General features: G+C 39.8%; 1 protein-coding gene across 2 annotated transcripts in view; it reads left to right on the top strand.

Annotated features, from left to right (window-relative positions):
- zgc:165603 (uncharacterized protein LOC571425 homolog) overlaps positions 1-14,087 on the top strand; it is a 234,374-nt gene that overhangs the window by 16,758 nt on the left and 203,529 nt on the right. For both annotated transcript variants that reach the window (XM_022678960.2, XM_022678961.2), the window contains exon 2: positions 3,908-3,990. In XM_022678960.2, coding sequence (XP_022534681.2) covers positions 3,908-3,990 — 83 coding nt within the window. The remainder of the gene's footprint in view (positions 1-3,907; positions 3,991-14,087) is intronic.

Here is a 14,087-nt window from a genome sequence, read left to right as displayed (position 1 = left end):
ATCGCAAAAAAAATATTAGTCATTTCAAGCCCAGTTCATGGCACTGCCATAATGAAAGTAAAAAAGCATAATTAAATAATCAAACCATTTTAAAAGCCAATGCAGGTTGGAATCATCGTAGTGTGGAAGTTGTATATTAATACAATAAAGTATTACATTAAAACATTTTCAGAAAGGGCTTTACGAATAGTTAAAAATGGAAGTTCTGGTGGATTATTATTAGTGTCAAACCTGTTTTCTAATGTCAGTTCTGTGATCTTGAAGCTTAGTTCTGCAAAATAGAGTCATTTGAAAAAAAAAAGTAGAACACACAATTAAAAATCCCTGTCATTTTGTGTAATTTTGTGCATAAGCTGTTCAGCTTTATTTAGAGAGTGTCAGTGTGTTTTTTCTATCGTAACGATGAGAAAAGTACACCGCATGTTACTCGAAACGAGCAATAGGCATGTACTAATTCTCTTAATTAATCATGGATGTCAACTGCCGTCTCCTTTAAGAGCCAGGTACGCTCTGATTTTGGCACATTGCTATTTCAATGGCGCGGCTACCTCGAACACTTCTCAGCAGAAGAAACGAACCTGCTCAATCGTTCTGTTTTTATTGTTGATGTAAAAGTTGCATAGCTGCCAGTGAGCATGCTCTATAGGTTTGTGCACTGCTACTTATTTATGTGTGCGTAACATTTTTTTGACAATTCATTGCCAAGATAAAATTGAACGTCTGTCTAGGTTCATTTTAGTCAGTTGCACACCTGTGTTTTCCACTGCCAAGATAGCAATACGCCAGACATTTGCCTTACATTGAACACACCTCATTTTGAGACCACTCCGGAAATTAATGTACATAGATTCACAAAGACCATTGCTATTTTAAAAACAATGGGGGGGCACCGAATGGTCCAGTGGTCTAAAGCGCTGCCACTATAAGCAGGAGGTCGTAGGTTTAAACCCCCGATCATGCAGCTTTGCCATCAAGCTGCCGGCGCTCAGAGGGAGCACTATTGGCCCTGCTCCCTCCGAGTGGGTAGATGGCGCTCTCTCCCCACATCACTACTAGGGTGATGTCTGCAGCACAGGGCGTCTGTGAGCTTTGTTGTGAATTTCCTCCAAGCACGCTGGCTGCTTGGTAATACTGTATCAGCAGCTGGAAAAGAAGCGGTGACTGACTTCACATGTATCGGAGGAAGCATGTGTTTGTCTTCGCCCTCCTGGTGTGTTGGGGCATCACTAGTGATAGGGGGAGTCCTACCTGGGTAATTGGCTGGGTAATTTGCTCTGTAAATTGGGGAGAAATTTGGGAGAAAATGGGAAAAATTAGAAATAGAATTATAAAAAAAAATGTCACAGGCGGAAAATAGACTGTTGACGAGTTGTAAGATAGCAATAAATATCGTGACGCACCTTGTATAGGATGTAAGATAGGGCCCGTTATCCTCAGTACTGATTAAAAATCATTAGATTATTAAAGGGGAACAGTAGGAAGTAAGAACGTAATGAGAAAGTTTTGGCAGGCATGGACACCCAGATGGAATCCAGAAACACTGAGGCGTGGAGGTTGTTTCTGGCTGAACTGAACTTATGTAGACATTCATTGCAGTTGCATTTTTTTTTATGTTGAGCTGACGGAGTCTACACATGCTGACTCTACTCTATTTGATTGAATGGAAATGTGTGGCTTAATTAAATTTTCATACAGCGGCCTATTTTCTGAGTGAAGGGGCGTTAGTTTGCGTCACGACATACTCACACACACCACCTACACAGATTTCTCCAATTTTCTCTCCTTCTTAAAGTGTGTGTGTGTGCGTGACTTTGTGTGTGTGTGTGTGTGTGTGTGTGTGTGTGTGTGTGTGTGTGTGTGGAGTTACTGGGTTTTTCTCGTCAGCTCTGTGCCGTCGTGGAACACTTTGATCTGAGCTGGTGACATTAAAGTCAAACATCAAAGCTGCTTCCCTGCTATTACACTACGCCTCACTCACTGTACTGTACTGCACTGCTCTCTCTCTCTCTCTCTCTCTCTCGCTCTCTCTCTCTCTCTCTCTCTCTGTCTTTTCAACATGGCTTTGCTTTAGGCTAATTAAGATTGAACAGGAAGAGAAGACGGCGTGTCTTCTTTGTTGTGAATTTGTCCGTTCACGTCTTAATAAATAAGCAGCGTGAGAGCAGAGCGGCTCGTGTCTTTATTGTTTCTGATTTATATACAAACTATATGTCCGAATGTATGTGTACACCTTTTCTAATAAATGCATTCATTAATTTATTTAGCTAGTAGGTTGCACCCGTTACTGACAAATGCAAACCCGAAAATTCAATAGACTAATTTCAATAGCATAAGACTCTCTGGAGCAGAAACTATTGTCACCATCTGTAATAATGACCGGCTTTAGCTATAGAGGGGAACAAAGCCCTCAGCTTTGAGCTGTGGTGCTGTGGAACTGTGTTTCCTGGAATGACAGAGCTCCATCCAGTACTTTTAGTAGTGATGAGTTCGGGATTTGAGAATAAGGTGCAGCAGTGATCATCATCCAATCCAATATCTTGACCCTACAAACACTTTAATTATTGAATGCAATAAAACTCACCCAGCAATGATCTAAATTGTAGTAAAAAGCCTTTCTTGGACAGTAAAAACAATTACTCCAACAAAAAGCAGGATAAACAGCAACGCCGTAGGGAAAAGCACCCCCTCTCGGGAGCATGTGCTATGTTGCTATGTATGTAAATGAGACTGAGATAACCCTGAAGTAAGTTAAAGAAGGTTATCTCCACTTTTATCAAGAATATGCGCTTCCAAGAGAGGGTGCTTTTCATGGCAGGGGTGCTGAATCACGCACAACAAGGGCAAGCCCACTGAGCAGTGAGCAATGATGTAAGAGTGCTCGGGCACAGATTGTTTAAATGCACTGTGAGTGCAGGCGAGCGGGGGAAGTCGGGAGGGGACAGAAACGTGCCTAGTTTGATAACACCTCTAAGGTAGTAAGTAATTGATACTAAAGATTGAATTAAATGGAACTGAATTTTCAGTAGCTGTGCATAGCACATATACAACTCTGGAAAAAAATAAGAGACCACTTGTTTTGCTATTTATAGGTTTATGTTTGACTAAAATGAACATTGTTGTTTTATTCTACAAACTACAAACATTTCAACAAAATTCCAAATACAAATATTGTCATTTAGAGCATTTATTTGCAGAAAATGAGAAATGGCTGAAATAACAAACAAGATGCAGAGCTTTCAGACTTCAAAGTAAGTTCATATTCATACAGTTTTATGAGTTCAGAAATTAATATCTGGTGGAATAACTCTGTTTTTCAATCACAGTTTTCATGCATCTTGGCATGTTCTCCTCCACCAGTCTTACACACTGCTTTTGGATAACTTTATGCTACTCACTCCTGGTGCAAAAATTCAGTTCAGCTTGGTTTGATGGTTTGTCCATCTTCCTCTTGATTATATTTCAGAGGTTTTCAAATTAAAAAAATTAAAGAAAATTCATAATTTTTAAGTGGTCTCTTGTTTTTTTCCAGAGCTGTATATGTGAAGTATGAAGTATTCACAGAGGTCAGATAAAAAAAAGGAAAAAAATAAATCTGGACCGACTGTGATAACATTCTGCATATATACAATATAGCATGCTATATATGCTAATGTTACTAATGCTGTAGTAGTGCTGTAATAACACATTATAAACAGAGCTGGATATGAATGTGTGTAAGCGAGGAAATTAAATGTTGGGAGCGAGAGAGAGAGAGAGAGATCGGGCATGTGTGCAAATTTGTTTGTATGTATGAGTGACAGTGAGCCTGTGTGTGTGTGTGTGTGTGTGTGTGTGTGTGTGTATGTGTGCGTGGGCAGCAGTGTGTGGGCGTATGCACTGATGCTTTAATCCTCTCTCTGTTCTCCAGGCTGTGCGTTCCTCACCTACTGCGCCCGTGAGTCAGCCATCAAAGCCCAGAATGCACTACACGAACAGAAAACTCTGCCAGGGGTACGTATTCCTCCCTCACTTTCTCTCTCTCTCTCTCTCTCTCTCTCTCTCTCTGTTTTTCTCTCACTCACTTTCTCTCTCTCTCTCTCTCTCTCTCTGTTTTTCTCTCACTCACTTACTCTCTCTCTCTCTCTCGCTCTTTCTGGTGACTCACACAAGCGTGCAGTCAGGGAATAAGAACCACTCCCACTTAGGCCTTGTTCTATCACACACACATATACAAACACACATACTCACAAAATCCTGATTATTTAAAGCTGCTCACTGCTGAACGTCTCCACGTAAGAAGCACACACAGAATGCACCTCCACTGCACTGACATTGGTGTTAAATAGAGTAAATTAGTAGTGATTTTAACACCACTACGTGCCATTAAGTTCCCACATGTGGAAGACTGCGGTTCAATTCCTGGTCTGGGTGATTGTGCTGTTCTACATCAATAAAAGGCCTTAGGCAAAATTTCAGTACCACTTTAAAATATAATATAGGACTACCTTTATAAAGGGTTTATAAATGGTTTACAATTAGTTTATTAATGGTTACTAATTAGGTTGTAAATGCCTTAAAAATCATTAATAATCAGTTATAACACATACGTAAAAAGGGCAACAATGACCTGTTGTTTCCCAAATAATGAACCCACAGCCATCTATATATTGTTGCCCTTTCTACGTATGTGTGTTATAACTGATTATTAATGATTTTTAAGGCATTTACAACCTAATTAGTAACCGTTAATAAACTAATTGTAAACCATTTATAAACCCTTTATAAAGGTAGTCTTATTTTAAATTTGGTACCAAGATTTCTAATACTATATGCTAAATGCCATAATTGTATGCCATGTATTACTGTGTGTGTTTGTGTTTGTGTGTGTGTGTGTGTGCAAGGCTGGGTTCCCGCTACATTATTTTCGAGTCTTATACTGTCTAGTACTATAGCCCTTAATACACCAATACAATCTGAAAGTTCCTTACGATTCCACCATACCTTAAAAAGTGACAGACAGTTCTGGAAAAAATAAGAGACTACCGTATTTTTCGGACTATAAGGCGCACCGTATTATAAGACGCACTATCAAAGAACGCCTATTTTCTGGTATTTTTCCATACATAGGGCGCATCGCATTATAAGGCGCGTTAAGTGACACTAGAAAGGGTGCCTATATCAAAGTGAACAGGGGTGGCGCCATGTTTCCCTTCCCCCACGGGGGGGGGGGGGTGTCTTGCCGGTGGAGCGTCTCAGTATACAAATCTAGCTCTTTCAAAGTCAAACGAGTGCTGGATATTAATCTACACAGATTCCTCTCCTGAAAACTGTTTATTTGGGTGAGTAACGTGCTTCAGTTTATTTACAGTAAGCTTAGATTTCCAGATGTCCACTAAGGCTTGCTGCACCAGCGTTAGCATAGCTATCCGCTAGCACGCTAGCTAGTCCCCTAAACTAGTAAAGTTAACCCAAACTTAAACGACAGCGTTACACTGAGTAATCCTGCGTGTTCTGGTAAGACAGTGAGATATTAGCTAGCGATTCGTCCCCCGTAGCTTGTTTTAACACTGTAAACAAGCAGATTACAGGCTGATAAAACTCACCTCTGAGAGAGTTAGCGCTTAGCATCTAGCTAATGCTAGCCAGGCAAAGCAGCACAGACTTACAGGCTGATAACTCACCTCTGAACGGTGAACGCTTAGCGATTAGCATCTAACTCTAATAATACTGCTCCAGCAGTATTAAAAGTGCTAAATTTAGATAATACTGATCTCTGAACAGTGAAAAAGCTAGCTAGCTTAGCGGTTAGCATCTAGCTAATGCTATTGCTGCTCCAGCCACGGAGCTGCACGGCTCTGCACGGAGTGTGTGTTTACTTTAGATAATTTAGATAATACTGATCTCTGAACAGTGAATAAGCTAGCTAATGCTATTGCTGCTCAGCCTCGGAGCTGCACGGCTCTGGACTCTGTATAGCACTGAAACTCTCTATAACGCTGCACGGAGTGTGTGTTTAGTGCTCCTTACAACCTGACGGGTAAAATCCATACAAAAGGCGCACCGTATTATAAGACGCACTGTCAATTTTTGTGAAAATTAAAAGTTTTTAAGTGCGCCTTATAGTCCGAAAAATACGGTACTTAAAAATGATGAGTTTCTTTGATTTTACCAAATTAAAAAAACTCTGGACTATAATCAAAAGAAAGATGGATGATCACAAGTCATCAAACCAAGTTGAACGGCTTGAATTTTTGCACCAGGAGTGGCGTAAAGTTACCCAAAAGCAGTGTGAAAGACTGGTGGAGGAGAACATGCCAAAATGTGATTAAAAACCAGGGTTATTCCACCAAATATTGATTTCTAAACTCTTAAAAGTTTTATGAATATGAACTGTTTTTTTTTTTTTTTTGCATTATTTGAGGTCTGAAAGCTTTGCATCTTTTTTGTTATTTTAGCCATTTCTCACTTTCTGCAAATAAATGCTCTAAATGACAATATTTTTATTTGGAATTTGGGAGAAATGTTGTCTGTAGTTTATAGAATAACAACAATGTTTATTTTACTGAAACATATACCTATAAATAGCAAATTCAGAGAAATTGATTTAGAAACTGGTCTCTTATTTTTTTTCAGAGCTGTAGTTGCTTCAGAGTGCTAACCTGACTTCTTTTAATGCTTCAGTTCCACCTTAAATGCTGCAGCTACACAGTCACTCGAATTCTGGCTTGTTTGCCAATTTGGTTACACCTTAAACAGTGAAGCAGTTACTTCATGTGGAAGACTGTGCCTTTCTATCTTAATAAGACATTAGTCCTTATGCAAGACTCCTAACACTACATGCTAAATGCTATTTATGCTATATGATTTTAGGCCTGATTTTTTCATTCTTCACTAAGTGTTTTTGAAGATCACGACATAAGCCTCAAATCTGAGGCAAATCAGCATTTGCTCAGTGTTTGCCTGGTCGCTTTGTGTAACCTGAGATCTGAGAGCTCGCCATGTGGCTTATTGGCAACAGCTACAGCCAATAAGAGCACAAGACATTTAATAGAGAGAGTTATACACACATATATTTTTATTTTCTCATCCATATTCTGTTCTTTTACTTTGGTGTGATTTTGCAACTTGTATTGCTAATTTCTTATAATTTCTTCAAAAACAAATGTCTTTTTTTATGGCTTTGCATCGGTTTTTGTGTGTTTTAAGACAAATTTTAGAGAGCAGTTAGACTCCATGTCATGCCGTGAAAGATCCATGTCAGATCCTGATCAGTTGTGTTGTGTGTGAACCACAATGACTAAAGGATTCTCGACTACAAAAAAGTACAAACTACTGTAAAAAGTACAACAATCTGATGATTCTGAAAGTCGTGTAGTGCGAACCTGGCATAAGTCAACACTCCACCCATGATCTGTGTTGGGATTGTGTTTCCAGAACGCATCTAGTGGACAAAGAGCATTATATCATTTTATTAATATTGATTCTCTTTAATAACCTATAACCTATTGATTGTTTTTGTATAAGTTTGCATTTTAATGGATTGTGTAGGTGCACCACTCTATTTTTAGTGAACATGAACATAATTAACGGGGTAGTTTTGTGAAAAATCATCTGTAGTCCTTATCTCAGAAATGTTTGGTATTTAAACATCAGTTCTTTTGTTTAGAGCAGGAGATGATAATGAGGCTAACATTGCTAACAAACACTAGGATTACACTCTTACAAATCTCAACTCTATATATACACACATGCCCAAGAACATGTCTTTCAAAGTGATCAATATTTGTTCAGATCTTTCTTTGTTTGGATGAGAGCTATTTTAAAAAAGAGAGATTGTGGCGCTATTTGTTGACGGTAAGATCACAACACTATTTGTTAAGGGGGAGAGATTGCGACACTATTTGTTGGGGGTTCCCAGTGTTGTGCCAAATTCAGCACCCCCACCAGGAAAAGCACCCCCCCCCCCCCCTCGAGAGTGTGCAAGTATGTCTTCTTGGCTTTAACTTTTTTTTTAAAAACCCATATATCCAAGATGCTGACTCCTTAGAAATAATGGAAAATAGTTATGTCATCTGCAGCCTCTTCCGTAAGGGAGTGCTAAATTCGGCAACATAGTAGTGCCATAATCTACACCCCCCCATGAAAAGCACAACCATGGCATTGCTTACGCACCGTCTTCTTGATAAAAGTGCTTTTTAATTTTACTTAGGAATACGCTTGGAGAGGGGGTGCTTTTCCTGGCGGGGGTGCTGATTTCAGCACAACACCAGCGCTACTTCTTGGGGGGTCACAGCGCAACTTGTTGATAGGAGGGTCATGGCGCTACATGTTGACAGGGCCAAGCCGCAACTCTATTTCTTGATGGTGGAGAGCGTGGCACTATTTGTTGGTGGGGTCAGATCTTCAGATCTTCCAGTGGTTTAGGACATGGAAGGACATGCCAAAAGTTATGGGACAGAAACTTGTATCATGTCCTATGATTTATGCCACGTCCTATAGAAGCTAAAAGGACTGCTGCACTGTCCTGTGGGATATGTGTGTGGTGCTTTGTGCATTGAATGTGGAGGTGGATGTGATTACTGCCAGAGTTGCTTGTCTGTGTGTGTGGATACTTCTAGACAGACGCCACCAGTCACAATCATTACCACTTACTGTAAGCAGTAAGAGCCTATACATTGTTAGCATCAGTATTAGCAGCATGGGCCTGTACGTTGTTAGCATCAAGGGTTACAATATGAGCTATACATTATTAGCTTGACAGTTAATGTTATAACAGTGATAATTTTACTATCACTGCAAGGGTAAGCACATTTTTGACCAAACTGCACAGTCATGGCATGCATACTCTCTGTGCACCAAAGAGCCCTCGTACAATTACTTCTGGCCCACTGCTTTAGGTGAACGTCATCGCAAAGCCTGTCACTGTGCTTTGTTCTGAGGGAAAATCAGAAATGTTCCCTCCGTACCGAAGTTCTCTGTGTCCTGGGACGCCCTTGTTCTTCCATTAAGGCTCTGGCCTGTGCCCGAGAGTGGGGAGGACTCAGAGAAATGATGGCCCAATCGAATCAGCCTCCTCTGAGCATCTCCCTAATGACCGGAGCCATCACAGACGACATCCAACACATTAGTCACTTATTTGTTTGCGTGTTTGTTTTCCGTTTCTTTAAAGTAATGGCTCGCGCGCCGTCCGCCAGGGGGGAAGCTGTGATAGATATCGCCCCGTCTTCCCCGCTAATGGAGTTATGATGCGTCCCTGCCCTTTGCTTTCGGCTCGGAGGGGGATGGTGATCAGTGCCAGGCTGATGTGGAGAGGTTTGATATTGTCTTGTAGATAGATAGAACCTTTACTATCCTAAATGAAAAAAATGCAGAAAAACAGCCACCCAAGAGATGCTGTCGCCATTACTTGACTGAGTTGTATTACACAATGAATCATTGAGAAGAATGTACATCCTCTAGGAAGGTGTAGAAAAGGGTAGTTGAGATTAGGACTGGACGATATATTGTATTTTTAAGAACGATTAATATATTTTCATATGAGATATAAGAGGATACATTACCGTTTATATCGATATAGACTCTGTTGTGTTACAGTAATTAAGAGCTAAGGAACAAATGTTTAGAATTTGTCTGTGGAACACCAACAGTGAAGAACAATTGAGATAGGTAGGTGTGTATTTTTAGAACAGTTCTGTTTACACTATTTAAAGTTAAAATCTTCCCAATTTTTTACTTTCTGCAACTGACTACTGACTACCCACCTCTATGTGTAACTAAAGGTTTAAATAGGATCTCCAGTGGATTTTTCATTTTAAAGAGACTCTAAGACTAGATCATTAGCTGAACTGTACTTAGCAGGACATTACACATGTTGTAAAGTAATATAAGAGATTGTAAAGAGTGTTATCAGTGTAAAAATGTCTGTATTTTAAAATGTTTTTGACTAATGTTCGTCTCACTGCCTCAAAGTGCTGTTAGCCAATCAGAGGCGATATGTTTGCATGTATGAATATTCATGAGCATAAGCTGAAATCCTAGTTTCCTTGTACATGGCATTCATTCATTCTAGAGATCACAAGATGATCATGAAAGTTGAATTAGCTTCATGCTCCAATCATTTCACTACTTATATGTGAATATTTATTTGTTATGTTCTTATATATTTATTCAGTTAATATTTGTCTCTAGTTTTGCCTGTAGAATGACATTCGATAAGCTAATTATGCTCAGTCACCAATTTAGCCTCTGTGGCACTGAGAGACAGAAATAAACATTGATAGCAGGCAAGCTAATCGATTCAACTGACTCATAGGATATATGACTGGCCGTAAATCTATACAAATTTAGTACAAAAACTCACCTAGTTGTCGATACTGAGTGAGTTATTTTACTTGCTATGGAGTTTGAAATGAAAGCTGAGTTAGCAATGGCTCTCCATTTAGCAAAATAGCCAAATTGACTATGCAAAGACATCTGTCTCCTAGTCTGACACTAAATTTCACCACATTTTTGACTTTTGAGAAGAAATGTTTGACTACTTATTCAGAGTGTTATATCAGTATTTGTGGTAACTCTGCTAGCTACATGGCTGACATGCTAGTTTATCTTTATAAAACTACTCACTAGTTCAACACAGGTTGAGCCATATCTGATGGTGGATATAAATGTAAACAGCTGGTAAGATATAAGCTGTGAATTTGGCTTTATCTGTTTTATCTGTTCAGGGGAAAAAGCTAAGCTTGTTCTCCGTCAATGGTTTAGCCTTAGTGGTGCTGAAAGACAGAAACAAACAGTGATAGCAGGCCAGCTAATTGATTTAACAGACTGCTATGAAGTGATATATGAACAACTATAAATCTGAATGAATTTAGTATAGATATTGACTCATTGATCAATAAGTCTCTGAGTCATTTCTACTGAATTAGATTTATGTTCTCGCTATGCAGTTTGAACTCGAAGTTAAGTTGCAAAAAGGCGACTATGAAAAAAAAAAAAAGCTGACTAAAGCTCTATCCGGGATTAGTTTCTCGGGGGGTCCTGGTCTAATTTTCTCTTTTATGGCGGGTCCTCTGTGATTTTATTCCCATCCGGAATGACCATTTATGTGTTTTTCTCAGACATCCTCTGAGAAAATTACAGGCTGAATTTTCTACTGTTTTTCTCTGGTGAACTCTGTTGAACTCTGGTCCACCGGTAATTTTAGTCCCGTCCAGATGCACATCTCATATTTGTCCACTGCCACGCACTGCCATTACACTTTGGGCGGGTGTTTCACAGATATCCAGGTAAACACAACAGTGAGTGTAAATGGAGGAGCTACTGAACGCGATGTCATGTGACCCAGAAAGCCAAGAAGCTCACTGTTTTTCCAATCGCATTCCTGATGCAAGAGTTTTATTACTGTCTTATTTTTGTCAGCTTTGCTAAATTGCTAAATAGCTTTTTGGATGTCAGATGGTGGAGCATTTAAATGACAAATTAGAATTTTACAATATTTTAAAACGTTTGGCTGGTTTGAGAGACATTAACTATGCTATTTCATAGCAAATCCAACCAAATAGAGACAAAGGTGTGGAGGAAAGCCATTTGGCTTCATGCTTTAACTTTCAATACAGCTTTATCACATTTGTGATAGACTGAAAATATGAATATGCAAAAAAGCATGGTTATTGTGAAGCAATTGATGGGGTATTGTGGTGCTATTTGTTGAGGGAATATCGTGGCACTACTTGAAATAAACATTGATAGCAGGCAAGCTAATCGATTCAACTGACTCATAGGATATATGACTGGCCGTAAATCTATACAAATTTAGTACAAAAACTCACCTAGTTGTCGATACTGAGTGAGTTATTTTACTTGCTATGGAGTTTGAAATGAAAGCTGAGTTAGCAATGGCTCTCCATTTAGCAAAATAGCCAAATTGACTATGCAAAGACATCTGTCTCCTAGTCTGACACTAAATTTCACCACATTTTTGACTTTTGAGAAGAAATGTTTGACTACTTATTCAGAGTGTTATATCAGTATTTGTGGTAACTCTGCTAGCTACATGGCTGACATGCTAGTTTATCTTTATAAAACTACTCACTAGTTCAACACAGGTTGAGCCATATCTGATGGTGGATATAAATGTAAACAGCTGGTAAGATATAAGCTGTGAATTTGGCTTTATCTGTTTTATCTGTTCAGGGGAAAAAGCTAAGCTTGTTCTCCGTCAATGGTTTAGCCTTAGTGGTGCTGAAAGACAGAAACAAACAGTGATAGCAGGCCAGCTAATTGATTTAACAGACTGCTATGAAGTGATATATGAACAACTATAAATCTGAATGAATTTAGTATAGATATTGACTCATTGATCAATAAGTCTCTGAGTCATTTCTACTGAATTAGATTTATGTTCTCGCTATGCAGTTTGAACTCGAAGTTAAGTTGCAAAAAGGCGACTATGAAAAAAAAAAAAAGCTGACTAAAGCTCTATCCGGGATTAGTTTCTCGGGGGGTCCTGGTCTAATTTTCTCTTTTATGGCGGGTCCTCTGTGATTTTATTCCCATCCGGAATGACCATTTATGTGTTTTTCTCAGACATCCTCTGAGAAAATTACAGGCTGAATTTTCTACTGTTTTTCTCTGGTGAACTCTGTTGAACTCTGGTCCACCGGTAATTTTAGTCCCGTCCAGATGCACATCTCATATTTGTCCACTGCCACGCACTGCCATTACACTTTGGGCGGGTGTTTCACAGATATCCAGGTAAACACAACAGTGAGTGTAAATGGAGGAGCTACTGAACGCGATGTCATGTGACCCAGAAAGCCAAGAAGCTCACTGTTTTTCCAATCGCATTCCTGATGCAAGAGTTTTATTACTGTCTTATTTTTGTCAGCTTTGCTAAATTGCTAAATAGCTTTTTGGATGTCAGATGGTGGAGCATTTAAATGACAAATTAGAATTTTACAATATTTTAAAACGTTTGGCTGGTTTGAGAGACATTAACTATGCTATTTCATAGCAAATCCAACCAAATAGAGACAAAGGTGTGGAGGAAAGCCATTTGGCTTCATGCTTTAACTTTCAATACAGCTTTATCACATTTGTGATAGACTGAAAATATGAATATGCAAAAAAGCATGGTTATTGTGAAGCAATTGATGGGGTATTGTGGTGCTATTTGTTGAGGGAATATCGTGGCACTACTTGTTAAAGGGGGGGGGTCGAGATGCTATTTGTTGACTGAGGAGATCGTGGCGCTATTTGTTGACGGGGAAGATTGCAGCGCTATTTGTTCGGGGGGGGGGTCAAGATGCTATTTGTCGACGGAGGAGATTGTGGCGCTATTTGTTGACGGGGAAGATCAAGACGCAGTTTGTTGAGGGGGGTTGAGATGCAATTTTTGATGGGTGAAAGTCACAATGCAACTTGTTGGTGGTGGGGATCAAGGTGCTGTTTGTTGAGGGAGGGGTCGATATCATATTATCGTTAACATTCTTTACACTCCACACCATTATTATATGTAAATATGATTAAGAGATGTGTATATAAAGAGTGTACATTTCATCAGGCTGGCTATATGTTAGGGATTCGTTGAGGGGGGGCACAGCAGGAGTGTTGTTTGGGGGGCGTGTTGGGCTGCTGTGTGAGGACATGTACACATGGTGTGCTGTCACGAGCAGGCATGAGGGTGTGTGTTCATACACTCCCGGAGGGTCTATTCTTGCCACCGCACCAGCTGCCTGTGAGAGAGAGCGAGAGAGAGGGAGTGAGAGAGAGGGAGTGAGAGATAGAGATAGAGAGCATGAGCGAGGGGCAAGCGAGCATGAATCGCTCTATAAAGGGACGAGGTAGATTTATGTAAAGGGTTTTGACCATTAATCTTGTGGTCACACGCAAGGGCACACAAAACCCATAGGCATGCAAATGCACTCGGCAGTGCACACGCATGCGACCTATCCCGACCTCCAAGCGTGCCCTCGGACCCCACGTAAATGTGTCTTTCGCTTTTTTTTTTAACCCCCAGCTTCCCTGAGAGGCTCTTTATACTTACTGACTGTGTGGGACTGTAACCTGCTGTGAATTGACCTGCCTATGCTCCGCCTCCAAATAAGCAA

The sequence above is a fragment of the Astyanax mexicanus genome, chromosome 4 (genome assembly GCF_023375975.1).
Source record: "Astyanax mexicanus isolate ESR-SI-001 chromosome 4, AstMex3_surface, whole genome shotgun sequence".
Lineage (NCBI taxonomy): Eukaryota > Metazoa > Chordata > Actinopteri > Characiformes > Acestrorhamphidae > Astyanax > Astyanax mexicanus.
This window is presented reverse-complemented; position numbering and strand designations above follow the sequence as displayed.